A 26,687-nucleotide genomic window follows, 5' to 3' on the forward strand; every position below is an offset into this window, starting at 1 on the left:
AAGGAAAGTTTGAGAAACTGCTAAATCAAGGAACCCATTATTCCTGCAAACGGTGCAATGCATATGATATCTCTTGCTATGCAACGCACTGATCATCAATTCCTTGTAACATTCTTTAGACAAAAAAAGTTGTTGTTTTTTTTGTTTTGTTTTTTTTCTTGGCAAAAAATGGTTAGGATTTTATAATTGCATACCAACGCTGTTTGAAAAGTCCAGTTTTCAGAAACTAAAAACTGTTGAGCACGCTCAAAAGATGAAACTGCGGCCGGAAGCCGGTGCAGCACAGCAGGTTCCTAAAAAACTACTTCTGGTAAAACAAGCAGGCGAGAAAGGCTGACTCACACAGTAACCAGTTCACTCCCTTATGGAAACTAGGCAGATCAGCTGCACTGAAACAATATTAGGTTTCTGAAACTCTTAATCAATAATATCCAGTTTGCTTAGATTAATAGGTTTCATGTTTGCTTTCATGCAAAAGGACTCTTGAGTAATAAAGCATTCAAATAGTTTCTCTGGAGTTTCACCTCCTTTTAAGAAACATTATGAAACCCATACAGAGTTTTTTTATTAGGAGGTTAATAAGAGCTCAGTAAGCTTGTTTGGTTTTCATGACACTTTGCACAACATTATCTTTAGTGCAATGCAGTGTTTGCTCTATGAGACAGTACTCAATAGGCATTGTCTGGTCTCCAGTATTAACTGAGGTTAATGTTTTAAAAATACCATTTATAGATTTTAAAGTCAGCTTAACAAGATGGAAGGCAAGAGAGATTTTATCTGTCTTTATGGAGCATATTAGATCCTTTGTCTCCTTAATGAGACACAACATCAGAGACGTCTTACCTGGTTTAAAAAGAAAAAGAACTGGACTGTTGTGCGATGGTCTAGAGTCCTGTTTTCAGATAACGGTCAATACAGCATTTCATTTGAAAATCAAGGTCTTGGGGTCTGGAGGAAGAGTGAAGAGGCACAGACTATTGACCCAACTAAGCATTGAGTGCATAAAAATGAACATGTGTTTCAGAAGCAAGACATTTGTGCTTAAAAGGACAATTTTTAAAATGGTCTAATGTGATATTCTAATTTCTGAGATATAGAATTTGGGTTTTCTTTACCTGCAAGTCATAGTTAGGGCCGGATTTACAAGGATTTGGACACACAGGCTGGAGCCAGCTTTGGTGCCCTATGTTTTAAAGAAAAAATATTTTACTAATGCAAACTACATGTATGAAAACATGTTCGGTAGGTTTAATATTTCCCCTGTTCAACAGGTCCATATTTAAATCAACCGTAACTTGATAAATTTCAAATACCTGAATATTGTTTTTCGTCATAAGAATCCCAATAATATTATTACAACTCACCTAATATTGGCCTATGCATTCTATATAGAATACAATGTTTGCAAAACATGCATTTATTAAAAGAAACTAAAAGGAAAAATTTTTTGAGACTCTCCTAAAATAAAATAGGGGCCCTGCACTGTTGTCACAAATTATAATTATTAAAACTGCAAAAAATAAAAACTTGAAATATTTTCATTCTATGTGTAATAAATCTATACATAATGAAAATAAATATTTCACATCTATACAACATTCAAATATTTGGGATGCACTAGAACAGTGGTTCCCAACCGTACCCTCAGGCCCTACATGTTTTAGATATGTCTCTGTTCCAGCACACCTGATAGAAATTATTTCATGACCTCCTCTGCAGGCCATCTGATGCTGCTGAAGCCTGTTAATCATCTACTTATTTAAGTCAGGTGTGTGGGAGGAAGGAGACATGTAAAACAGCAGAACAGAAGAGCTTGGGAACCATGAATAGTACCTCATTCATAATAGGGAAACGTAATACAGGTATATGTGATTATGGAGAAGATGAAACTATGCTATCAGACATATAGAAATGAAAGAGTTCAGCTGATTAACATTCTTTATTAATTGAAAATAAGATTAAATTCCATTGAAATATTTCACAGAAGTTTAATATCTTATAGTTCTCCAGCTTTTATAAATTATCTCAGATTGGATTGTTTATTAAAAGAATATGTTTGGTTTTTTTTTTAGCATCCTTTAAGGCCACATTTAAGGTGTGGTAAGGTGTGGTTTAGCTAAAAACCATCAGAGAAGAAAATAAAAAAAGGTCTGAGGAGGACTAGGGTTGGGAACCAATGCTCTAGAACAGGGGTCTTCAAATTTGGCCTTGTCCTGCAACTTTCAAACATGTCCCTGGATTCACACCTTAATCAAAAGACTGAATCGTCTCCTCAGTGTCCAGTCAAGTTCTCCATAGTCCTGCTAGCGACCTCATTATCTGATTCATGTGTGTTACAGCAGAGACACATCTGAAAGTTGCAGGATACTGCTTCTTGAGGCCTGGATTTGACATCCCTTTACTACAATAGTACAGGGCTGCCTTTATACACAGTACATATATTCCCAGATGTATTTTTCGCCAAGAGACGTACAAATAAGCATTTTTAATCGTTTATAACTTGCTGCATTATGACATTGGAATTAAAAGCCCCCCCACACACACACTGTTTGCAGCTTCTATCTGCGGCCACCAGACGACTCTGTGTACGTGCGGTTGAAGCGAAGCTCCGCCCCTGGCAGGTTAGGGGGCGGAGCCTAGCGGTGCGGAGCCGGGGCAGCCAGGCAGATCGTCCAACGCTGCGGCTGAGCTCACTTCTGCGCCTTTTCTGTCCTGTCCTGGATACAAAGAGAGGAGATGAAAGACAGAGCATGAGAGCGACGAGGGAAACAGCAGGGGGATACCAGCGACCCAGGTCTGGGCACGGATACTACTTCTGGTACTAGCTTGTTTTATCCGGACTGGATCTGGAGCTTCGCCCGATGTACACAATGGATTTTGACCACGAAAGAGTGCCGCAAACGGGGGGAGAGGGGTGGACTTTGTCGCGCAGGTAGCGTATTATTCGTTTTAGCCTCGGAGAATAAAGAAGTATCGTCTGTGGGGAAGCTACTTAATGGGGAATTTAAATAGCAGCAGCAGTGCTTCTCTTATAACCATTTCTCCCTCATTCCCCCCTTTTTTTTGTTATCCTTGCGCTTGTAAAATCTGATAGTTCTTCACCGGAACGAAAGTTGCTTTTCGGCCTGTGGAGTAAAATCTCCTCGGTGTTTTGTGTTGTTTTCTGCGCTGCAGTAGCTGCCTGCCCTGTGTGTGTGTGTGTGTGTGTGGCTGTGTCAGCTGGAGCCTACGTGCGAACTTGCTCGGGCAGTGATGTAAAGCGGCACGTAGTCGGCAGGGCCCGCGTATCGGACTCCCGTGATCAAAATATAGTCCCGGGGGAGGCTGAGTGGGGGTTTTGTTACACTCCTGATTTTATCGCTCCTGTGCGGATACGCAGCTGTAATTTGCAGGCATGACGTTAGCCGGAGAGCAAAAGGACTTAACGGGAAAAAAGGGGGACGTGTTCTCGTTTGACATGATTAATCTGAGGCTCAACTTCCCTGCAGCGGGATTAGGTAATATTTTCCCGCTTCGATCGGCCAACCTTTCCTGCTTCCCCAACGAGAATCGGTGTAACAGGCTGTTTAGAGGGACTGATGTGTTATGCGGCTGCTGCGGTGTTGTTCCTGTTTTTAATGTGCGGGGTCAATCTGGGATCACTTTCCGTAGACAGAGGGGGTTTCGATTCAGCATACAGGCGGCAGAGGTTTTCCTTCCCAGGAAAGGAAAGCCAGGGAGTGTTTGGCATAATAGCTCGCCCAAGCAGCATATTAATCTCTGCGATGACTTCACCTTGGAAACTGAGATTATAGGATTACGGCTGTTATCTTTGATGACTACCTCATTCTCTCTTTCTCTTCCAGGACCGTCCGGGCTTAGCAGGAGGACATGGGTAAAACTTTGCACATTCTCCAGAAATCCGCAGAACGTGTGCCGACTGCAATCTCGCTGGATGTGAGTTTAAATATGGACGAAGCGGAAGATTTCACGGAGCAGCCGATCGTTGGGCTTTCGGACAAAATACCTCTAGTGAAACCCTATTTCAGGAAGAAACAGAGGAAATTGGACCACAAATGCCTCCAACGCTCCCTGGATCCGATACTGACTAGTTTATTGAGCACGGATACTCTGGTGTCCGGGGATGGGGTGTTTGTTCCCCGCAGCCAGCCGGGCAGAACTCCGGGCACCCTGTGCGCGGCGGCGGTGGTGAAGCAGAGCTGCGTGGGGCAGGTGTGTCTCAAAGACCCGGGAGCCGCCGAGAATGCAGCGGCTGCGACCGGAGTCCAGGGGTTGATGAGCCGGGACGTCGACGTGGAGATAGCCGATACTACTGCGGAGCTAGAGGAAACGGAGCGACCCCAGCTGAAAGCTGGCCTCCGAGCTGCTGAGAGCACGGAGACAATCCCACCCTCAGAGAGGGATATACCTCCCATAGTCACACCCCAGGTTCCTCACCAGGAGGGGAGCATCATCAAAAGCAAAGACCTCCTAACCTCTGGCGCTAAAAGTGTTTCAGTGAAAGACTCCTCTGCAATCCAGGATCCCCGCTCCCAGCTCCTGCAGCCAGACAAAGGGGTGCTGTTCCAGAATAAAAGCGAAGAGGCCTCCCTGGACCTAGTGTTTGAGCTACTCACTCAGCTCCAGTATCACACGCACCAGTCGGACTCTGTAGACATTTGTGTGGATTTCCTCCAGGGACGGTGTGTTTTTGGGAACGACTGTGCCCACCACCACACCGTGCTGCCCTACCACTGGCAGATCCGCAGGAGCAACACTCAGACATGGCAGAGCATAGCAGACGATTCCCAGGAGCAGCTGGAGAGACTGTACTGCAACCCAGACCAGGAACAGGTCCGACTCAAGTACCAGTAAGTATCTGCACAGGAACCTGGAGACTGTATTGGCATCTGAAGGTACAACTTTGAGTAAAACAAACAAAAAAAAAACAACAACAGTTTCTGGATATTAACACACAAAGTAAAAACTAAAATTTATACCTAGATAGAAGCGACAGATATTCCTATTGGTGCTAGCATTATACAAAAGCTATAAAGTTGTTCATAACGTCTATTTATTGGTATTTTTATGTTAATGCATGGACATTTGGAAGAAATGTACTAAATTAAGGAGTAATTTTCAAGTACTCTATAGAGTAAAACAAGAACAAAGTTGATATTAGCTTGGTAACTGCATTGGCTATCTGGTGGTGGGGCAGCTAATAGATACACCAGCTGGAGTTTGCTAAGAATAATTTTTAAAAAGAAATCGATATTTGAAAAAGAGTGCTGGGTGGGACTCATGTGTTTTCCACACCATGACTGATTACACATCTCGCAACTAGAATCATTTCCAAACATCTATATTTGTATTTCTTTTAAGCGAGGGAACCTACTTTCAGCCATCTTGAATGACCGTGTGCAGCAACAAAAGGGGGCGGGACAACAGTGAATGCCTCAGACAACCAGAGAAATGTAGGAAGTGTGTGAAAAACCTTTTTAAAACCTTGCTTTCTATGGCGTGTGTAGAGTGACACAAAATCACATTTTTCTTTTCAAAGCAGCAAACCAAACTGTTTCCATTCAACCTAGATCGTGTACACCAGTGTAACATTATACGTCTGAAAAGAAACCCGTTGACATGTGTAGCAATTTATCCCCCGGTGGTCGTGATAAATAAGTATTTGTGACATAGCAACAGCGGCGCGGAAAGCTCATAGGCTGCCTGTAAATCGTCCGCCTCTTCAGGCTCGTTTGAAACGGTAAACCTCAGCCTCAGTTCTGTCTTCGGTTTCACCATCGGCCGACAAACTGAAAGCATCAGCTCCCCCAGCTGTTGTGCTGACGGCCAAGTAAACGTTACTTTGAATATATATATATATGTGTGTTATAGGTCGGGGTTTTGTCCCGGCGTGTCCTCTGGTTAGCGTGCACCCTGTTGTTGCTCTTTATTTGAGCAGCTATCGCGGCCTGGCAGCCCGATAATCTGCTATCTGTTTCCTGCACTTCCCTGCTCCCAAACCCCCCCAAACGCAGCCCTGTGATTGGCCAGCGCTCCAACCAAAGCAGAATTTACAGCCCTCATGAACTTTCCTGACCCCTCCACCCCCACTCGTCAGATGCACTGTGTGGTCAGTGACACAGTCTCGCTTGGCAGCTTGTCCCCTCGCGCACAATAGAGTGTACATTTGCACACACACACACACACACACACACACGCACACGCACACTTTGGCGTGCAGACGCTCTCACGAACGGCTGCACGGGTAAACCGAGTGGCTTGCACTGCTCACACGCACGCATGCCTTTTAGTAGAGGGAGATAAACCTACCTTTTACTCTCTCGCACTCGGTGGAGAGACACATTTTAATGCAAGCACTTGGCAAACCCCAGCGGGGTGACATAGAGGAGCATGTGCTTCCTGTGAAACTGTGCTGCTCGCAAGCAAACAATGGGGCCGCTCAGCAAGACGCTGACCTTATTCTGAACACAAGTTTCTTTATTATCTGCGTGTTCCCATTTACAGGGATGCTTCTCCAAATTGAGCCCATTTTAGTTTATTTATTTTATTATTATTCGTGTCAACGTTTAATATTTTGGAGTATTCCATTAGCATAGTTAGCGACGCATTATTTCACCATTGTCTCCTCAATCTTTCAGCATAGCTAATCCATTGAGGCAGCTCTCTGTGCTTGTTGTTGTTTTTGGCTTAAGGGTGTTCACTTATTTGCCGCTTCGTCTATTAGCTTAACTTGTTGGTTCATGTTTCCAGCTGAAAGTGCATTCAAAGCACACACTGCGTCACTGACAGGATATGCACCTGGTGGAGTCAGCCTAGATTATTTATTTATTTTTTTTGTGACCTTTTTAGTTTGTCAACCTCTCACACAATCACACAGGACCATCTGGCTTGCTCAACTGAAACGCCAGCTGGAAATAAAAAATGTCTGGGGGAAAAAAATGCCCCCGCATTTGTTGCATGCTTGTTATTATTGCAAACAGGGATGAATACTATGGATGTTTGTTGTCACAATATCTTATTGTGCTTGTAGTGTCATAAAGCTAAAAATTGTGATTAAAAAGTATTTGAAGGTTCTTCAATCTTTCCGGCAGTACGTGTGTCTCTGACTAGTCAAAGCCCTGCAAATATTACTTGACAAATAAAACGAAGCTAATGTCAAATAGGATTCTTGATTACAGGAGTTGCATTAGGTAGAGCTAAATGGCACACAATGGTTGCATTCAATCATACTTTTCAAACATACTTATTGGTACTTTCAGTGTAAGAAAAAATAGTTCAAAAGGCAAAATTGGCGACTCCAACATTATTTTTTTTTGGCTTTACAAAAATTATTAGTTTTTTCATGTTAACAGTAAATTGCTATTTTTTTTATCACAGTACTTGTTTTCTCTCATAGCAATACTTCACAATAATTGTCACCCCTTAATTATAAAGATCTGAGTATTTTGCTGCTCAAAACCACTCGCAATTTTTTTGTGATTTGCCACAATAGACAACAGACGTATTACAAATTTAGATTTTTATTCCTGGCTCTTATGAGGTATTTACAGTATCATGGTATTAACCCAAATTATAAACACAAATGCATCTTATCTCATTGCCTTTATTGAAAGCAGAAAACGGGGTTCCCTGCTGACGACAACTGGTAACATTTTCAAAAGGCCAAATTTTTCCTTTTGGTAAATTTGTAGTGGCCTTCTTTCAGCCAGCTGACTGACAGGAAGTGTTGAGGTACTCTGATGCTTTCTCTGACTTCTCATTTTGACAACAGAAATGACATAGCTGTGGATGTTTGTGGTTTTGAATTAAAATCTAGGAATACTTTAATACTGGCAACAAGCCAGACTCGTAACTAGCTGCAACATTTCAATATATATTTTTTTCGGCCTTCAGTCTAAAACAGGTTGGGTTGTTTTAGAAAGGGCAACTAGGAACATTTATTATCTTGTAACATATCTGATAATGATATGCGGAGGGTGTGGGGTTTCACTTGTTCAGCTGTTTCATTCGCTGTAAGCAGTTGTTTTTTTGTACATTTAATTGTAAATGTTGGGAGTGTAGAAAGGTGTAGAAAGACTCTGTCTACTGGATGCCAGCGTTTCCCTTCTTTTGAGGAATCTGACAGCGAGTTTCTGAATTTACTGTAGCTTTTAGGCTGAAACTCGGGAGTGGAGTCATTAAACTTTGGGACGTTAACGCTGATAAAGTTTTGCGTGCTGCTCTGTGTGTGTGTGAGTGAGTTTGTGAACACCCAGGTTACTTTTCTTCAAACACACAGCCCAGCCTGTCTTTTCATGCACGCAAGACTACAAACACAGCACGAAGGTGTCTCCAAGTGATAACATCATTAGTGATAGAAGGGAGAGCACATGTCTCTTGAAGCTTCTCTGTCGGTATGGCAACCAAGGTCTGTTTTTGCCTTCTTATACTGTGCAGCCACGCGAGAGGAGTGGGCAGGAAAAAAAAAAAAGTGGATCTGCATCTGGTTAAGTGCTGCATTGTTGCACGTACGCTACAGCATGCGTCCTGGCCTGATCCTTTCCCACATGTGTGAGTGTGTGTCTGTGTGTGTGTGTGTGTGTGTGTGTGTGTGTGTAAGCCATACAACACATAATCCCATCCATATGATGAGCAGGAGTGGAAGTCTGACTAATCCGCGTTAGGCATGAACTCAGCAGGAAGTAAGAATGTCAAAGTCAATCCCGTGTCGTACATTCACTGCATCTCATATTTGCTGATGTAAGTGACTTGTGTCAGTTTTTATTTTCAGCCGTGTTTAAACCCTCCAGCACATCTCCCGTAACTAGTCGGGTTTAATTGAAATAAAACCAGGCGGCAGTCAACTGAAGCTGAGTGCGTCCGAGTTTTACATAGCCGCATTCACAGGTGTGTTTGAGCGAGCGTTGGAGACAGATTTTTTTGTCAGCCATGTGATAAAAGCCTTGCTTGTCATTAACTGACATAAAGAGTCACTGAGCACCAAGGGCAGAGCGACCTGATACCAAGGTGTGTGCACGAGTGTGTCTTTGTGTTTATATCGCTGGGGGTTTCCATGTTTCCTCATTACCTAGTGGAAAAAAAAACAAAAAAACATAAATGGGCTTGTTAATATGAGCTGGGTTACGCGAAAAGAAACATTGTTGAAAATGATCAGCCTTGGTAAATAGAGTAAATGGAGCCTGCGTGTGTTTGAGTCCATAGTGCGTCACACAGATCATGGCGTGAATCAGAGAGGCGAGGTCTGGGTCGTCCTGCCTCCTCTTAGTCAGATTGCCTCAGTCCCTCTATCGTTTCCCTCTGTCTGGGTTCACAAATTCAGAAGTTTTAGTTATTGTGGCGTACATCTTTAGCATTTTGCTTTAGTTTTTTTTTTTTTTGGGGGGGGGGGGGGTCCAGGGTGGATCTTCACATGTTGCCTCTTGAGGTTGTAAAGCCCTTAGAGAAATATCAAAATATGCAAAAGCTTTGTCATTAAGCCACTTTGTGTTTCTCCTTTTATCTAATCTTTATTATACTAAGTAAAACCTGTTCCAGGTAGCTGTGGGATTGTGTAACAACAGCGTCAATGCGTAGAGAAAGGAAGCCCTGAACTATGAGCTCTGTGATGTGATGGCTGACTGAGGCATGCACCTGAACAGGAACAATCCAGGAGACGTCAGACGCCATCCTTCATGGCGTTTGAATCGCTTGGCATGAAAGTGAATTGGTCCAGCAGGAGGAAATAACACGAGCTTGTGACATCAATGCGGTGTTGTGTGTGTGTGTGTGTGTGTGTTAGAGAAGACTTCGTCAGCAGATTTGGTTGACTGACTGACTTATCTAGGCGTGACTGGATGGAGTTTGCATGCGTGTACTTGAATCTATCTAAAGAATGCGTGTGTGTGTGTTGTAAAAGAGTGATCTTTTTTTCTTCTAGTTTGTGACAATCACAAGGGCTCAGCTAATGGTGGTATGCAGGTACTTGTGTGTGTACCTGTGAGAAAGTTCAACTATATGTAAGAGCGTGTGTGTGTGTGTGTTTCGACATGTAGGATCCAGTTGGACAGCGGCATAAGTTTTAATCATCATTCATCCGAGGAAAGGCGTTGCTTAGCACATTTTTTCTCTTTCCCACATCACTGTCTTGTCATCCATTAAATCAGAGTTAGAAGCTGCCGTTTGAATTTCAAAGCGTTCTCTGTTGACCTACATGAATGCACTTTTGCATAAACTTGAAGCAGTCTGACATTTTCATCGTGTTATTTTTTTTTTCTTTTGGGATTGGCCTGGGCATCAAAAGCCCTGGATGTGAGTGCACTTAATTTAACCGGTGGAATTTTATTTTTAGTGTGAACTGGTCTAGCAGCGAGGGAGGGAGGGAAGGAGGGAAGGAGCACGACTCAATGGAAAGCTTTGAAAAAACAAAAAAGAATCATTGTCTGACCTCTCTGGAGAGCTGTCTTTGTTTGACTGTGTGTCTGTGAAAAGAGGGTTTGTGAGTGTGAGAAACGGAGCTAATCAGTAAGGTGGAGAGGCTGCCTGTAAATGTGAAAAAGGTCCCATCCTCATAGTGAAACTTGAACCTTTGATCGTTCACACAGGTTTAACCGCCTGCGTGGATGCTGCATCGACGTGAGTTAGACACGGTGCTCGCGTGAGATTCTTCCAATTATGAGAAAAACAGAATTAAGCTTTTATTTTTTTAATTGTTTTGTTTAAGCAAAACTTGAAAAAGTATCTGAAATACAAAAAAGTACAAGTGCTCAATAAACTTAACATGTAGTTTGTAACATTTTTTTTTTTTTTTTTTGCTTCTTTGACTGGGATAAGTAAACCAAATATAGAGTAAGGATTAACATTTTGTAGGTGTTTTTAAGTACTTATTGTTTATATTATACATTTTCTTCTCCCTACAGATTAGTAAGATTATCTGCTACACTCACACCACAGATAACTTACCAACTGCAGTTTTAAAACATTGTTTCCTTTATTAATTCAATATTTCTAAATTGCGTAGGATGTTTTTCTTGCAAGCAAAAGGAGTCTAATAGTCTCATTTCAGTCAGCTGACCAGCAGTGCACAGCAACAGCACAGAACTTCCGTAATTTTTTTTTTGTAGTTCACCCGTAAATAAATGTGAACTAGAGTCGAACCAGTTAGGCTCTTCAGGGCCGATACAGATTTCTGACCCGCTGTCATCAAAAGGCCCAGAACAGAAGAAGACTTCTTTCATTTCCTTTTGTGGATTCAACAGACTTGATAATTTGCCTGCATCAAAGCGTTTTGTCTAAGTTTACCAGATTTCAAACAAACATCAAAGATGTACAGGGGAAACTGAGCGATTCACATCACCGGCTGACTGACGGGCGCATCTCCACTCTAAACCAAGGGAACATTATATTTGAAGCATTATTGGCATGCTCTCACTCTCTGCACCTCAGATTGTCAAAGTCTTTCACTGTTCTGTCAAGTTTTGGATCTCATCTCCGCATAAGAACAAACAAGCTCATGCATCCTGTCATCAGACGCCCTGTTGCTGGTAGAAACTGTTCTGCACTGAGAGAGAAGTCTGTGCAGGTGCCTGGTCAGCACATTCTCCCTTCCTAAAAAAAAACACGGTGGCGATGGTTTGAAGAGACCGAGAGAAGCAGCTAAACGGGGGGAACATTCTGAGGAGTAGACAGAGCAGAACGAAACGAGAAATAATTACGAAAACAAAACAAGTGGGAGAGAAGGCTCTGACCCGAGGCGAAGCAGAAGATGTACTGGTCCCCCCCCACCAACTTCTCAGTGCCACAGTCGCAGCTTCTTGCCCACCTCACTTTTATCTGCCAGTGCTTTTCTTGCTGCACCCGTTGCCATAATCCTGTTTTTTCTGCTTCTCTCTTTTGGTTCTGCATTCAGTATTCAAATGAGCTGCTGTGTTTGTTTTTCCCATGAAACTGAAACACCCTCTAGCTTGTTGAATGCTGAAAACAGCTTTCATATACAGAACAGAAAATCATTCATCTGCATTCTCTCTTATTTTCTGGTAGTGCAGATATGATGGTCTGTGTCTTGGTTTTCAGTCACTGTTTTGCTTCTGCACGTGCTCATTAAGCAGCCTGCTGTTTCACTTCCTCTTATGGAGACGCAGTCGCCTTATGACTTGGCAGAAATTCAGCCGATGATAACAGCACGTCCAGCTTGCTATTTATGAACCAGTGTGATCGTAGGGTTTTGGAAAATGATTCAGGCTGTTTCGTTGTGACAGAAAGCATTGTCTGGGTCCCTGCAACCTCAGTGACCAGTAATTACACTTACAAGAAGGAGAACTTAATTTGTGTTTACTGCCTACCTATAATAACCCGAGGTTTCACTGCTGCGGGCGCTGCATTAGCAAACAGGTTTGCACGCTCCTCCTCAGGTGATGCACATGGAAAACATCTCAGACTGACTACCGCCTGGCATTCGTCCCACTTTTTGTCTTGCAAAATGTCAGCTGAGGGCAGTCAGACTGCTGTGTCGAATCATTATTTGCTCTCTGTTCCCGACTCTGTATGTAACATGCAGTGAACATGAAAAGGATTTAACCTCTTTGGAGGCTCTATCCTTTTAGCGCTTTTGTAAGAAAAAATAAAGATCAGTATAATTTGACATTTAAAAAAAATAATTTGGAAAAACAACTTATGTTTTAACAAACATAATTCAGTTAACTAAAATCTTATTAGGTGAAGTAAATGACTGCGTAAGTATTAACCGCCTTTAAACCTGACCGAGGAACGGAGAAAACAGCTGACATCACTCAATGCATCCACTAAACACTGGTGGATGAGTGGGGTGAATGCTAATGAGGTCCTTAGCTTACTCTGAATACAATTATTTTTATATTTTATTTTGTTTTTTGTGTGGGATTTCTAACCCTCACATGCCGAGACAGTGAGGGGGTCAAAGGAGCACAAACTCATTTCATAAATTAGAATATTACTGAAAAGACCATTTATTTCAGGAACTTTGTCATTAAGTGAAACATGTAGAAGGGCTTTTTAAAACATTTATTTCTGTTAATTATAATTTCCCACTTACAGGCATTGAAAACGTATTTAAAATTACATCAGATCAATAAAAAAACCCCAGAAATGTGGGTTTAATGAAAAGTATGTTTAATTCTTGCTTAAAGGTTACTTACAAAAGGTACTGATCTGACAAATGGGCCTCATTTGAACACATATGTTCTAATTTATCGACTATGACTATGCATGATTGCAAGATTAATTGTTGCCTCCTGCTGTTTGGGTAGATGAGTCTCCACTGAGTTCAGTGGTTAATACGTAATTTTCGGTCGTTATGTCAAAACCACAAACTTCAGTGCATTTTATTGGGATCGCATGTGACGGAGAAAGTAAGTAATGCCTAAATGGGGAAGTTGAAGTATGTGAGTAAAAAGCTGACAACTGTGTCGTGCAAGTGTGTTCTCCCTCCTTTAAATGATGTGCCTGTTGCTTAGAGAAGGCACATAATTAATAAATGCGGTGCGTAACTTAATCTCAGTGTGATCACAGCTGCTCTGCGAAGGCCTCATAGGTCTGGTCCATCAGTGAACGTCATTAGCATCCAGGAACACAGCAGCGCTCTTAGTCAAATTACAGCAAAATGAAACTTTTTGGCTTGTTGGTGTTTAATGACAAAATGTTAAATATAAAGGTATAAACATAAACATCACAGTGACTCTCCTAGCAGGCATTAACATTTTATTTCACTCATCATGGAGTCATTTGTGTGTGTGTGTGTGTGTGTGTGCGTGTGTGTGTGTGTGTGTGTGTTTTCAGGGAAATGTCCTGTTCGCTTCTCACACACTGCTGTCACCCTGTGTGACTCACTGTGTTTGAGCAACCGAAGGTTTGGTCGCCTCTCTCCGGGGCACATGGCTTGCATTAGTGGTCACATGTTTGGTCACATGGCAGCTGATATAAATATAAAGCAGGACCATTTAACTGCAAGGTCACTGAGCTGCAGCTTTGAGAATGATTGGCCGGGTATTTTTTTTGTTTTTCTTTCCTACAAAGACCGCTGAACCCCTGGAAGTTGCTGATTCATTTTTAACTGGAATATGTGTTTTTTTTTTTTTCAGGGGCCGGGTGTTTCTGCTGGAGTTTGCGACGATGCGAGTGTGTGACCTGGAGTTTGACTGCATCCGCCGGCTGACCACTCCCCCCTGCCCTCTTCCCGTTCCTGCAGCGAACCCTAACTCCACCCCGAGCTGTCACACAGTGTGGAAGTACTACTGCAGAGACAACATTGGTTGGAGGGAATACTCTGAGGTGAGCCGCTCTCTGCCTCTCTCTGCGTTTGCTTTATTTCACGCCCTGTGAACACGAGGTCAGACACATTAACTTTGCTTGCACTAATCAATCGACTAGCTGCTGTGATTCGATCAAGTTAGAAACACACAAACAAGCACTCCTGAAGACTAGGTATGTGAAACAGGAGCCTGGCGAAAAACCAGCTCTTTGTTTTACAGTTTGCTTCATACAGAGTATCTGGACCCTCTGATATTGAGAAACGATTGCTTGCTGGAGGCGTTAATTTTAAACAATTATACCCAATCGCTAATGTTTGGCCGTGACGTATTTAATGCAACAGCTCAGTGACGCTTAAAGTAAATTGTGTTGAACCGCAGCAACTTTGCCAGCAATAAAATGTCTTAAATATGCAGTATTGTGCGTTTCCAAGGTACATGTTGGCATTTCATAGTGCAATCAAATACCTGCTACCTTCAGTTGTTGTAAAAATGCTTTATATATCAAACATGACTTAAAGAAATTTGATGTTGAAATTTGACGCCTTGAAACTAGCCTCTGTCTCAACAATGATCCTCATTATGGCGTTTACAAACGCTCTTAGAGAAGAAGTTGTTCATATGATAAACTCAGCAGACACATAGGCCAACCAAAGTTTTTGCTAACTCCTGCTGCCGCTAGTCTGGAGGAGCTGAGTGGGGGAGTCGCAGGGGAGAGGTGGTCTGTGAGACTGCATCTCCAGGGAGGAGCTGCGAGGAGAAGGCGGTGCTTTGTGAGAGCAGGTGTTAAGGCACCTGCAAATGGTTGCCATGGGAGATTCAGGGATTCCTGAAACATGCATGAAAGAATCAAGGCAACACTTAAGGGAATAACATTACGACATGCCATGTAAACCTCAAACAAGTCCATTTTACAGTTTAAGCAAGACATTCCTCTTGCTTAAACTGTAATTGCTCAATATTTCAAAATGTGGCCAACATGAACTGAATGGCTTCGATCACTTCTTCTGCTGCCGATGTTGAACCATGACAGACTACAAGTTTAAAACAGCATGAAAAAATATTTGTTCCCAAGTCCTCCTTCTGTTCGCCTGGTTGAAATACTGCTGGAGAAATCGAGTTCAATGGGAGAAATCCCAGACGAAGAGGGAAAGGAGATGAGAATTACTCATTATCCGTGTTTTCTAGTTTGGTTTTATTTAAAAACAATCCACCTTAATCCCTGCTGGCTTTGCTTGACTAGCTGGACAGTGACTCAGTCTCACTTCTTCATGTCCTCTTTCTGGTTTTCTCCTGCCCTGCAGCCGGTGGTGAAGCTCATCGAAGAGGCAAGTTCGAGGGGCCTTAAGGAGGTCCGATTCATCACGCTACAGAACCAGTATATTCTCAACATCAAGGAGGGCTTCCAGCAGAATGCCGTCTTCGGCTTCAGACGGCAGATCAAGAAGCGACCCATGTTCATGTCGTCTGTGATCCTCACGCCACACCTCCAGTAAATATCACTGTTCACTCTGATCCAGTTACTCCTGTTTAGGTCTGGAAGTCGAGATCAGCCTCAATCAGAAACGTTGCAGTCTGTCTGTCAGCGTTCGCATTTCCCTGTCTGAGGGTGCTTCCACCAAACTGGTTTGGTTGTAACCTCAATGTACAGTAGTTTTAAAGAAATGGCATTAATTAAGCTGGTGATGCTGGTGCATTTGTTTTCAGGGATGGAGAGAAATAATATGATTCATATTATCGTTATTGCATCGGAAATGGCACCAATATATCTATCTGGTTGTCGAAAACCAATCCGATTGCTTTTTTTAGCTGCAGTCCTTGTTAATTTCTAGAAATATTTTGCTGGGGGGAAAATAAATTCTCTCTCTATACTTTATTACTAAAGTTCTGCCAAACAAATATGTCATTTAATGTCAAAATGAAAGTTTTTTTTTACCCTTCACTCCTACCACTATCATACTGCATATTTGAGTCGCAGTAAATGTAGAAATGAAGCTTTTTTTTAAATTTGAGGTGGGAACAGTGATGCTGTGATTTTGAAGCTCATCTGTAATGTTGTTGATGGCTTTGATAAATATGATATTTGTACTATAAGCTTTAAGTTTCATACAAGATCAATATAGGAAACAGTGTTTTATTGATCTCAGCCTCACATGTTCGTCTGTTGCTTGACTCAGAAAAGAGCAGAAAAAAACAGCTTTCACACAGATTTGAAGTTATGAAACCTCATAAATAATGAGGGAAAGTGGTCAGTCCTTAGCAGAGAGGTGAAGCTTAATCACTTTATTGATTTTTTTCTTGCCTGCTGTTTTGTTCTCACTTCTGCTTTCCATTGTACTCTCCAGCACATCAGCATAATACTAATAATTTATCTCTTTCTACTCGGTGTTGTCAGAGAGCATCGAACTCTTGAGGTTTTAGAAAGGGGGGAGAAAAAAAAAAAAAACACGGTTCCTGGCAGTACTGCTGTGTAATTCTCACTGCTGGCTTTCTACCGTGTAACAATCTGTCTCCTCATGGCTCTCCGTGTTCCCCGGGCGTCCTAGCTCTGTGTTTAGGGACGTGCAGGCACACACAGGCCGGTACACAATGCCAATGTCACAGTCAGGGCTGAATGCTCAAAAGGCTCTGAACGCCACGTCCAGTTTTGATCCGTTTCAGAACGCATCGGCAGCCGGAGCTGAACCAACACTTAGCCCAGGCTCAGATTTTTGGCAAGTCAAATGTTGTCACCAGGACACAGGAGCTGTCCTGTGCAGGGGAAAGCACGCCTGGAGCAGACAAGATGTGAAATGAGATAATGAAGCAAATGAAAACAGATGAGAAGAAGCGGGAGGATCATGGAGACAAAGAAATTAATGCTCCCAGTGTTGTGAACCCCCCCCACCCCCCCACCCCCATCTCCCGCCCCTTCTGACGGGATTAAATTTGTTCTCACACTCATTTTCTCAAGCCCCGCTTTCCCGTCTTTATACCGGCGAAGAGATGTGCCTGCAGCACTCTCCTCCGCCTTACTTTGGAAACAAGTGATACCTGATTAGAAACAAGTGGAGCCATTTCAGCCCATTTGCAGATACTTCTGGTGCAGAGCAGGTTTCCTAGAACAAGCTGTGCCCACTGGGCCACAACAGTCAAGAGAGAGCCGGAGAAAAGAAAGGGGGGAAAAAAAAAAAAAACATATAGTAAAGGCAAGAACCAGACAGAGAGAAGAAGAAAAGAGACACACAGGCAGCGAGGGTGAAAGGGAGAGCAGCCGGAGAGGATCTAAATGGGTTCCAGACTCGGAGCTCCGGAGAGTCGCACTGATGAGGGTGAGAAACGTCACGGCAGGGAGCTGGAGCCCAGATCCATGGCTCAACTGCTGGTTGCGTTTGTCCATCAATAAATTGCAGTAGCTGCACTCAGTCGCATGCATCTCAGTTAATTTATTTTTATTACATTTACAGCGCAGACCTGTTTTTGATAAAACAAACAAAAAGGTTTAATTAAGAAATTCGTCTACATTAAATAAGCTAGTAAAATAAAAAAATATGAGCTAAAAACAAGAGCAACTTTCATTGGAAGACTTCTGTTCATTTGACTGATTATGAAAAGTTCAATTTGTCAGAATATTAGAATATCTCATAAGAAGAAACCTGAATTTACAACACAGAGAGGTTAAGTAGAGGTCTACTGATTAAAATGTGTAAAAGTAAAAATGTATTTTGTAATAAAGCCGGCGGTTTCAGTGACGCAACTCAATCAATGGAAAGTTGAGTGGAAGAAAAAAGTTGGTAAACAAATGCACACTGTTGAGTCCCATCAGCCGAACCAGAGATGTGCATTTTACGTGGCTTCAGGAGAGGAAAGACGAGACCACTTCCTTGTGGTTTATGGTGCATGCAGAAGGTGTCGGGTCTGCAGGAGAAGGGGAGATTTGTGAAGCCAGGTCATCTGCCGGAGTTGGTTCGTTGTGTTCTGTCAAGGCTAGAGTCAGCTGTCCACGAGAAAACTTAGAGCATTTCCTTTAACATGCCTATCCTAAACCGCAATGGAAATTCATATAGTGACATGAAAGAAGAAACTAGAGACACTACAAAATTACTAAGGGCTGCTCTGAAAGTTTTGATGGTGAAAGAAATCCCCTAAGGTTCCCAGTAAGGGAATTATCACTTATCAATTTGGATAAATCTTAGCCAGTTAATCATCCTTTTAAGTGACCTAAGCCTAGAACGCTCTTCCTTCTTTCCTGTCCTGTTCTTTCCTAATCACTCCTCCTCTCCCTCCTCCCTCCTAGCTCTCATTCTTGCCTGCCTCCATCATTCTTTCGGCATCTGTCCCTTTTCATTTCGCACTTGTTTTCTGCAGCAGCCTGTCTGTGATCTCCTCAAAGCGCCGAGGGAATAGAGACTTCGATTGCAGCGCAGGGAATGAGGGAGGTGGTGGGTGTCTCTTAGACCAGACCGACAAGATAAGAGAGAGTGGAAGAAAAGAGACGAGAATAACTGTCACACTACCTCAGAGCCTCTTCATAACACACACACACACACACACACACACACACACACACACACACACACACACACACACACACACACACACACACACACACTTTAGTATGGATGATAGAGCTAACAGCATTTACACTTAGAGGGTGATAACTTGACAGGAAAACTACTGTTACTGACTCAAATGCCAGACGTGGTGGAGGACTTTTTTCTTTTTCTGTCACAGCGATGACAGCTCCACAATTGGCATTTTCTTTCTTTTCTATCGTTCTTTTAGCCCCCCCACTTCCTCCCTCCCCCCACCCAGTCCTCCTTGTTCTCATCTTCTCCTGTTTGGTGTCTGGGTTTCATTTTCGCACCATCCTGTCGTGTCGTTTGACGGTTGACGTGCAGCGGCGCCGCCCTGCAGTTCGGATCTGTCACGGCTGGCAGTCGGAGGGGATGTGATTCCGAACGTGCAGCAGATGGAGGCTTTTGGAAACGCTTATGATTGGAAACAAACGGGAGCCGTCGCTGTGGAAAAGCGTGGGCATAAAGCTTGCAGATGGGCGTTTGCGTGCAGACGTAGTGGCGAGCGTCACCTTGACTTTAGGCTTTTACTAATGACTACAAACTGCTTCTTCTTCTGGTGCAGACAGTCTGGAGCAGTTCCTCCTGTGGGGCTAAAATGTGAGCGTTGATCGGTGGAAGACCCAGTTCTGCTTTGACTTTCATCTTGGCTCAGACTGGGAGCTGTGGTCGCCGGATTATATATCAGGCACCTAATTCTGCGTTTAATGAAGCAGCTCCAGAATGCAGCAGAAGGGCTTTTAATAAGGTGCAGCAAAACGGAGCAGAGAGTAATCATTCCTGATCCGGCCTCTGTTGGTTTGCGTGTTGATTCTCTGCTGGAAAATTTACAGAGATTTGCGAGTGATGTTCCTGGATATGCGAGAAAAAGAAACTTTAATACGTTTTAAAAAGCGGTTTTGTCTGCTCACAGGCTCACTTCTCTGTAATAAGAACTAGGTTACATACAGCTCTAGCTAACTAGGTTACAGTAAAATGCTGCTGCAGATTACAACCACAAACTATATTACCTCTGACTTTACTTTATTGGGATTTTATGTGATTCGTCACACGAGGTTTGTCACATGAAAACTGTTATTTCTTTACTTGTTGCCATGTTGTTTACACCAAATAAATCAGTGTCTTAGAAATGTTTCGTTCTGTTACTTAAAGCAGCAACAAGATGTTGTGAAAAGTCTTAACAAAATGGAGATGTGCAATAAACATAGAAGACGTGATGGAGACTTGAGTGCTATGTGCAGTAAGTTTCTAGTTTCTTACTGTAATTTGGGTTGAAGTTGATAACAAAGAAGGTATTTAGAAAAGAAACCCAGAACCTCAGGATTGTGCTGGAGGAAGTGCAAGATATGGATTAGAGTGGTCCAATTCAGTGGAGGTACTCTTGGTATTGCTTGGTTAGTACATTCAGTTTTAATGTTTTTTTTTCCTTATGCCCTCTTCTTCATTTTTAATAAACAACAAACTAATTTCTCAGTTATTTATTCTGCAGCTCACAGCCTACTCTGCAACTATCACGGCTAACAGAGACACTTTGTGGTTTCTAAATAAAGCTTATTTTCTCTAGTCTAAAAGACCTAATGTTCTTTTTCCTCTTCAGGACTTTGGGTGGTCTCTCTCTACCCGCTCTCCCCTCCACGTCCGCACCTGCACCGACCCCGATGGACGTCTCCTCGCCGCATCCCCTCTCACCGACATCGACCAACCCTCCTAGCCTTTTTCCAGAGACATGGCTGCCCATGCCGATGAGCCAGGACTTCCTGCGGGTGCCCGTGTCGCGCGAAGACCGCAGCTACAGGACGGTGTACAGCCTGTTTCACAAGACAGTATCAGAAACCAAGTTCAGGATCATCAAGATCCAGCGCGTCCAGAACCCCTTCCTCTGGGAGAAGTATAAGAGGTGAGGAGTTGTTGAATTAAGCAGAAGATCATTTTTGTGTGTCGAGGTGAGAAAGTTGGCTGCTGGCATGTTTGCACGCAAGACATTTCTTAAAGCTGTGGCGAACGGTTTTGGCACGCAACTGGTTTTTCTGTTGTTTACCTGAACTCATCGTCAGTTCCTGTGTGAAACTAAGAGGTATAAAACTTTATAAACTTGTCACAGTTGAGAAATGTGACCACATTTAAAGACGTAGCCAATGTCCTCTAGCATACCCCTTCACAGGACATCTCAGATTATACTGGTGTTAAATTTCACAGGTGAATTTATTTTAGGTGTCAGGTGAAAGAGAGTTTCGAGTTAGAAACAGATCCGCCACAGAGGTGAAATGCTGCAAACTTTTTCCAGTCTTGGCAAGTTTTCTGTAGAACCTGCAACTACCACCTAAATGCTAAACGTTCTCAAATTGTGCCTCTGGAAGCTCACTCTGTTTTTTCTTTTTTTGGAAATCGCAAATGGCAACTTCACTCGTTCCAAACCTTCCTTGCACATTTAAAATCAGGTCATAATCATATCTGAAGCTAAACGAGAGAAGAATCGAGACGAAATAGGCCAGATGATGCCAGCTGTGTGGGACTTCGTGAGAACGTGTCGACAGTGGTGTGTGAACACAGCAGATGGGGAGATGTTTGGTGATGATGATGTTCCTGTTGTGAAGGCAGTGGGCTAACCGCTGTGGTCGAAGCAGGCCTTCTCCTATCAGCTGCGACAGTTGAACCCTCCCACACCGACCAGTACCGCACGGTTTCACAATGACTGCCGGTGTGTGTTTGTGTGTGTCTGCCTCGCCACCTCCGAAAGCGATGCCCCCTCACTGGTTCTCTCTCGATTTCCTTTTCCCACAGTCTGGCTGCTGCAGCGAAACCATAACTTCTTGTTTGCGCGAGTTCATCTGCGTGCGATAGCGGAGTGCTGCAAACTAAATTGGGGTAGTAGGAAATCGGGAGCGTGCGAGCGAGCAGCGCGCTGCATGCAGTGTCATGTCGCAAGCTGTGGCATTGTGTGAGTTCACCTGTGGGTCACACAGCCTCGGTGACTCACCTCGCTTTCTCCTCTGCGTTCCTCATTGATCTGCTTACATTACAGAGGTGATGTGTACACGCAGTGCTGGTAGTTGAAGAAATATGAGCTCTAAAGTTTTATTTTTTTGCAGATTCAGGGTAGGAATCAATAAAAGTAAAACGAATACAAGATCTTCAGCCAATCTTGCATTTTAATTATCTATATTCATCCCACTAAGAGTGATATACCATTGCTCTTAATTTTTTATGATGACTTTCAACTAATGAAAACACAAAATTCAGTTTCTCTCAAAATCATACGAGCACAAGAGAACATTTTTATATCTATTAATGTTCCTCCTGGGTCATAGTTTCTTTCACAAATATTAAGACATGCTGTCAAGCCCAGGCTGCTTTATTAGTGGACATCAACTCCACACTCTTCTTGACGATAGTCCACAGTTTCTCTGTGGGGTTTAGGACATATTAGTTTGCTCTCCTATCAAGTGATTTAAGCATGTCTTGGTACTTTAGGCAGTGGGCTCCTGCTGGAAAATGGAATCAGCATTTCCATAAAGCTCATCAGTAGAAGGAAGCATGAAGTGCTCTAAGGTTTCCCGGTAACCGCTGCACTGATTTGGGCTTGATAAAACACAGAGCCCTGGCAGATGACATCGCTCCCTAAATTATTGCTGATTGTTAAAGCAAATTGGATTCTGTGCCTCTTCACCTCCTTCTGACTCTGGGACTTTTTTATTTGATGAGAGGACTCTGGGCATTAAGCTAAGATGCTTCCATTGTCTCAGGTTCAGGAAGTGTTTTAAGCTGATAACCATCAGCTGTAGGCCAGACTCTGGATGGATCTGCGCCTCCAGCTGCTTTTAATTTGATGGGAATCTACCATAAACATCGGAATGGGACTATGTTCACTATCCTCTCAATGCTGCCGTGAGCTCTGCTATGGGTGCTGCTTTATTTATTTATTTATTTATTTATTAACAATTTTTCCTTCCACTCAACTTTCCATTGCTATGATTTGATGAATTTTATAACTTGCTCTCCTTATTGAGGCTACCAATGATTGTTAGACACCTGACAAGCAAGCATGAGTAGATCTTATGATTTTTTTATTTAAAGTATATTATTTATTGCTCTTAACATTAGAAAGGGTGAATTAAATGATGTGTGTGTGTAATGATTTCGCATGAAAATTTTTCACTTTTTAAATGAATGATTAAAATAAACTCTGACCGTATTTTCACGTGAGATGCACTCATGTAGTATTTGTCCCAAATGGCTTGTTTCATTCACATTAGAAACAAATAACCGTTTCTGATAACATTTAGTGACCAAACCCCGTCTCAATGTCCGCCTCTGTGTGTGCTCTGACAGGAAGAAGGAGTACATGTCACGCCGCATGTCCGAGATGGACCGGCTGCTGAGCGAGCGCCACCTCTTCCACGGCACCTCGGCCGACGTTGTGGACGGCATCTGCAAGCACAACTTCGACCCGCGCGTCTGCGGCAAACACGCCACCATGTTCGGCCAGGGCTCCTACTTCGCTCGCAGGGCCTTCTACTCCCACAACTTCTCCAAGCGCTCGCCCAAGGGAGTCCACTGCATGTTCTTGGCCAAGGTCCTCACTGGCAGGTGTGTGTGAGCGCGTCTATCCCACTGAACGAGACGGCTTCTGTTTTCACAAAGCATCGCTTTATTCCACTGGTGGCATTTCACTGTTTATATTTTTCTACTAGACTTAGAGGGAACTGGATACATCATAGTTTTATTAAATGCTAAATCAAGGCCTGATGTATCCGGGGTTTATTGGCGTTCGCATGGTTTTAGTGTCCTCAGTGAACAGTTTGGTGTGTTTGACAGGTCGGTTCCCTTCAGGACGTACTTCTTTCCAAACAGATTTTTTGATCCTACCTCTCCCCTCTCCACTTAACTCCTGCCGATAAAATTTACAGAACGCATCAACATTAATTTGGATCAGGAAAATCTTGAGGTTCTTTTCCATAAACCATCTTTCAGCAGGGCCGTGCTACTCCCATTCTTTCAAACAAAAGTCAAATCCGCAGGCGCACATGTAAAACAGCTGATTTGGCTGGGCCCATCATACATCACCACCTTTGTTATGCCGAGGCAGACAGTCCATGGCGCGTCCAGGGAATTGTGCAGTGGTTTGGAAACCACCCCCTCCCTTCCTTCAATCAGGCACACACAGGAAAACGCGCTCTTTCTCCAAGTCTGGGTTCAATCTGTTCCACATAACAGGCAAAGATTTTGCTTTCATACATCTACTCTCAGCCTTTGTCTGTAACTAAGAGTCTTTTTACTTTAATTGGCTTTTTTTTTTATGAGAACTCAAGTTACGATGCAATGCTTCATTTCATTCATTTACTTGGAGCATACATCAAAACTTTTACAACTTTTGCTTTTCAGTCATGTTTGAGCTTGAAGCTCATCTTCATTCATTTCCCTGTGCAAAGTCAAGAAATGGGGGAGAAAAAAAGCATGAAGTGGGAACAAGACAGATGGAAAGCAATGAATATACATATGGAAATTTGAACTCTGGATATGATGCATGGTTAAATGGCTGCTGAAAAAGAGCCTAGCGATAGCAAACTCTAACTGAAATATGAGCTCATAAGATGTAGACTCATTTCACAATTTGTCCAGTGAGGAGGACGAAGTCGGGATAGATGTCGACAGGCGTTAGCCTGCAGGAGATATAATTTACTCTGCCCGTAATTTATCATGAATGACAAAGATTTGTTAGTCAAAGAGCTGAAACTCTGCAGCATTCAGACTGGAAGATACAATCTCTCCTAGAGAGCCATGCACCTCTTCTTTAAAACAAAATAGAAGTGAATGGAAGCAGCTGAAAAACTCACTTCTCTGGACGCAATCTCCTTTTGTTGAATTTCGCAGGGATAATCTCAAATACAGTAATGCATCTATAAAATGTGACTCCGAAAATATCCACTCAGCCACTGAAAATCCATTGCACAGTTCTACAAAACCAATTTTCCTGAGACTTAGAACGACACCCATGGTTGCCTCAATGGTCTGACTGCAGATTCTGTAAAAAACTTGGTCTTAGATTTAAGTTGTTCCTTTCTTTGAAGCCAAGTTTCTAATTTTATAATCACGCGACAAAGAAAGAAAGGTCTTATAAGAAGTCCTTCCTCTAAGGTATTTACTTTCGTGAACCTCGCCCCGTTTCCTGGGTAAATTATCCTTGGGAGAAAACAAAAAAAAACAACTCGCCTTGTAGACGCAGATCCATTCAACACGGTTTTCTTTAAAAGGTCTCTTTTGTCAAGGAACTAGTCCATGTTTTTGTTTACCGCAGTGCCCGAGTGTTGCATTTGCTTTTAAGTCATCAGCAGAGCTGTGTTTGTCTGGTTTCAGGAATCTGAGGTTTCCTGGCTTCGGAATATATTTTTGCTTTAAAAGCAAACGGTGTAAATTTACATTTAAACAGTCTTAATGTTTAAAAGTTTATACTTTCTTGCCTTCAGTGGCACCTGCAGGGTTCTTGTAGCACTGCTCATATTTTTTCCCCGTCTTCTTTCTGTTTTTGCTTCTTCAGGTTCACCGTAGGAAACTCCTCCATGCGCAGGCCTCCGCCCATCAACCCTCGGGACTCCTCCAGTGACCTTTATGACTCCTGTGTGGACAACTGGGTGGACCCCCAGATTTATGTCATTTTTAACGACGACCAGAGCTACCCTTACTTTATTATTCACTACGAGGAGGTACCCAATACAGTCGCCGTATAAGTCCTGCATCAGAACTTTTGGCCTCTGTGCTTGCAAATGCTTGTGAGCGGCGGTCTGCACGCGCCCCGTTAAGGTAACAGATGGACTGGGGTTTTTATGAAGTTTCAAAAAGGACCAACTAAAACCAAATGATCCAACCAACTCTTTTGGAGTACTGCGGTCCAGCGGTGCCCACCTGGTACTTTAAACAGGTGAAAGCAGACTAGGAGATGCTTGCAGATGTTCGGCGATTCACAACGTCTCTCAACTGGACTGCATTAGACCAGATTAAACTGGACTAAACTGGATAAGCAAAGGACAGCTTCTCTTGGTGTTCAGACTTGAGTGGACTTACCACGCCTAATGAATCAGGATCCCATGGATGTTCATCACTGAGCCAAAGCAGATTTGATTTGTTTTCTTGCTTTGGAGCAAACACAGGACAAAACAACAAACAAAAAAAAAAAACTCTGTCCCTTTTTATTATTTAGGATTAATGTGTACATGAATATGTTTAGAGGACAAACACTGTCGGAGATGGTTAATATCCTGCCTGTACTGTGAATGACCAGCTAGTGAAATTACAACGTTAAGGAATCAGAACTGGGCCAATCAGAGGCCTCAGTAGAGAAATCAGTTCCTTTCACCCAGCCTCCTGCCCATACATGTTTTATTTAAACTCTGTGCTGCGTGTTTGAACCTCTTGATCTAGTGGACGTTGATCTCGCGGCCTATTCATCCAGACAATGGAGACGAGTCTCACTGTAAACCTCCTGGAAGAGGACTCCCCATGAAGCTGCTCCCAGTCGCTCGTCTTTTCTTCACTCCCGGCTACGCTCTGGTTCCTGTCTGCAGGGTGACTGAAGAGTTGTACGGTTTGACGCCTGCACAACGCGCTGCTGCAGTTGGGCTGCGCTGTAGCTTTTTTTTTGTCAACAAATCAGCTGAAGCTCATCTCTTTCTTAGACCGCTCTCTCGCTCAGAGACAGTAGAACATTTTGTTTGTTGTCTTTTTTTCCTTTTTCTTTTTTTATTTTTAAGACAAACTGTACAGGTGTTCCTTTTTGTTTATATTTGAACTGTGTGCCTTTTGTTCATAAAAAGTTTATTTATGTTAGTTTTAATGTAACATTGATTAAATAAAGAAATTAAAAGAGCAAACGACCAAA

General features: G+C 42.9%; 1 protein-coding gene across 3 annotated transcripts; it reads left to right on the forward strand.

Moving 5' to 3' along the window:
* Positions 1 to 2,623: 2,623 nt before the first annotated feature.
* tiparp (TCDD-inducible poly(ADP-ribose) polymerase) lies at positions 2,624 to 26,687 on the forward strand. 3 transcript variants are annotated; one of them, XM_014998093.2, is made up of 7 exons: positions 2,624 to 2,932; positions 3,846 to 4,850; positions 14,091 to 14,280; positions 15,563 to 15,750; positions 20,412 to 20,711; positions 23,144 to 23,401; positions 25,350 to 26,687. In XM_014998093.2, the coding sequence occupies exons 2-7, from the start codon at positions 3,871 to 3,873 to the stop codon at positions 25,537 to 25,539; spliced, it is 2,106 nt and encodes a 701-aa protein (XP_014853579.1). In that variant the 5' UTR covers positions 2,624 to 2,932; positions 3,846 to 3,870; the 3' UTR covers positions 25,540 to 26,687. The 3 variants fall into 3 exon arrangements, with proteins under 3 accessions (XP_014853579.1, XP_014853580.1, XP_014853582.1); XM_014998094.2 differs by having other exon boundaries at positions 2,624 to 2,818; XM_014998096.2 differs by having other exon boundaries at positions 2,624 to 2,794.

Source organism: Poecilia mexicana, unplaced genomic scaffold, assembly GCF_051168715.1.
Source record: "Poecilia mexicana isolate PSO_F unplaced genomic scaffold, ASM5116871v1 scaffold_13, whole genome shotgun sequence".
Taxonomy (NCBI): Eukaryota; Metazoa; Chordata; class Actinopteri; order Cyprinodontiformes; family Poeciliidae; genus Poecilia; species Poecilia mexicana.

What these genes read in the sequence shown, in the direction of transcription:
- tiparp (XM_014998093.2), top strand. Translation starts at nt 3,871, where the DNA reads ATGGGTAAAACTTTGCACATTCTCCAGAAATCCGCAGAACGTGTGCCG. An exon ending in CTCTGGGAGAAGTATAAGAG is followed by an intron (nt 20,712 to 23,143) that starts GTGAGGAGTTGT and finishes GTGCTCTGACAG; the next exon opens with GAAGAAGGAGTACATGTCAC. An exon ending in GCCAAGGTCCTCACTGGCAG is followed by an intron (nt 23,402 to 25,349) that starts GTGTGTGTGAGC and finishes TTGCTTCTTCAG; the next exon opens with GTTCACCGTAGGAAACTCCT.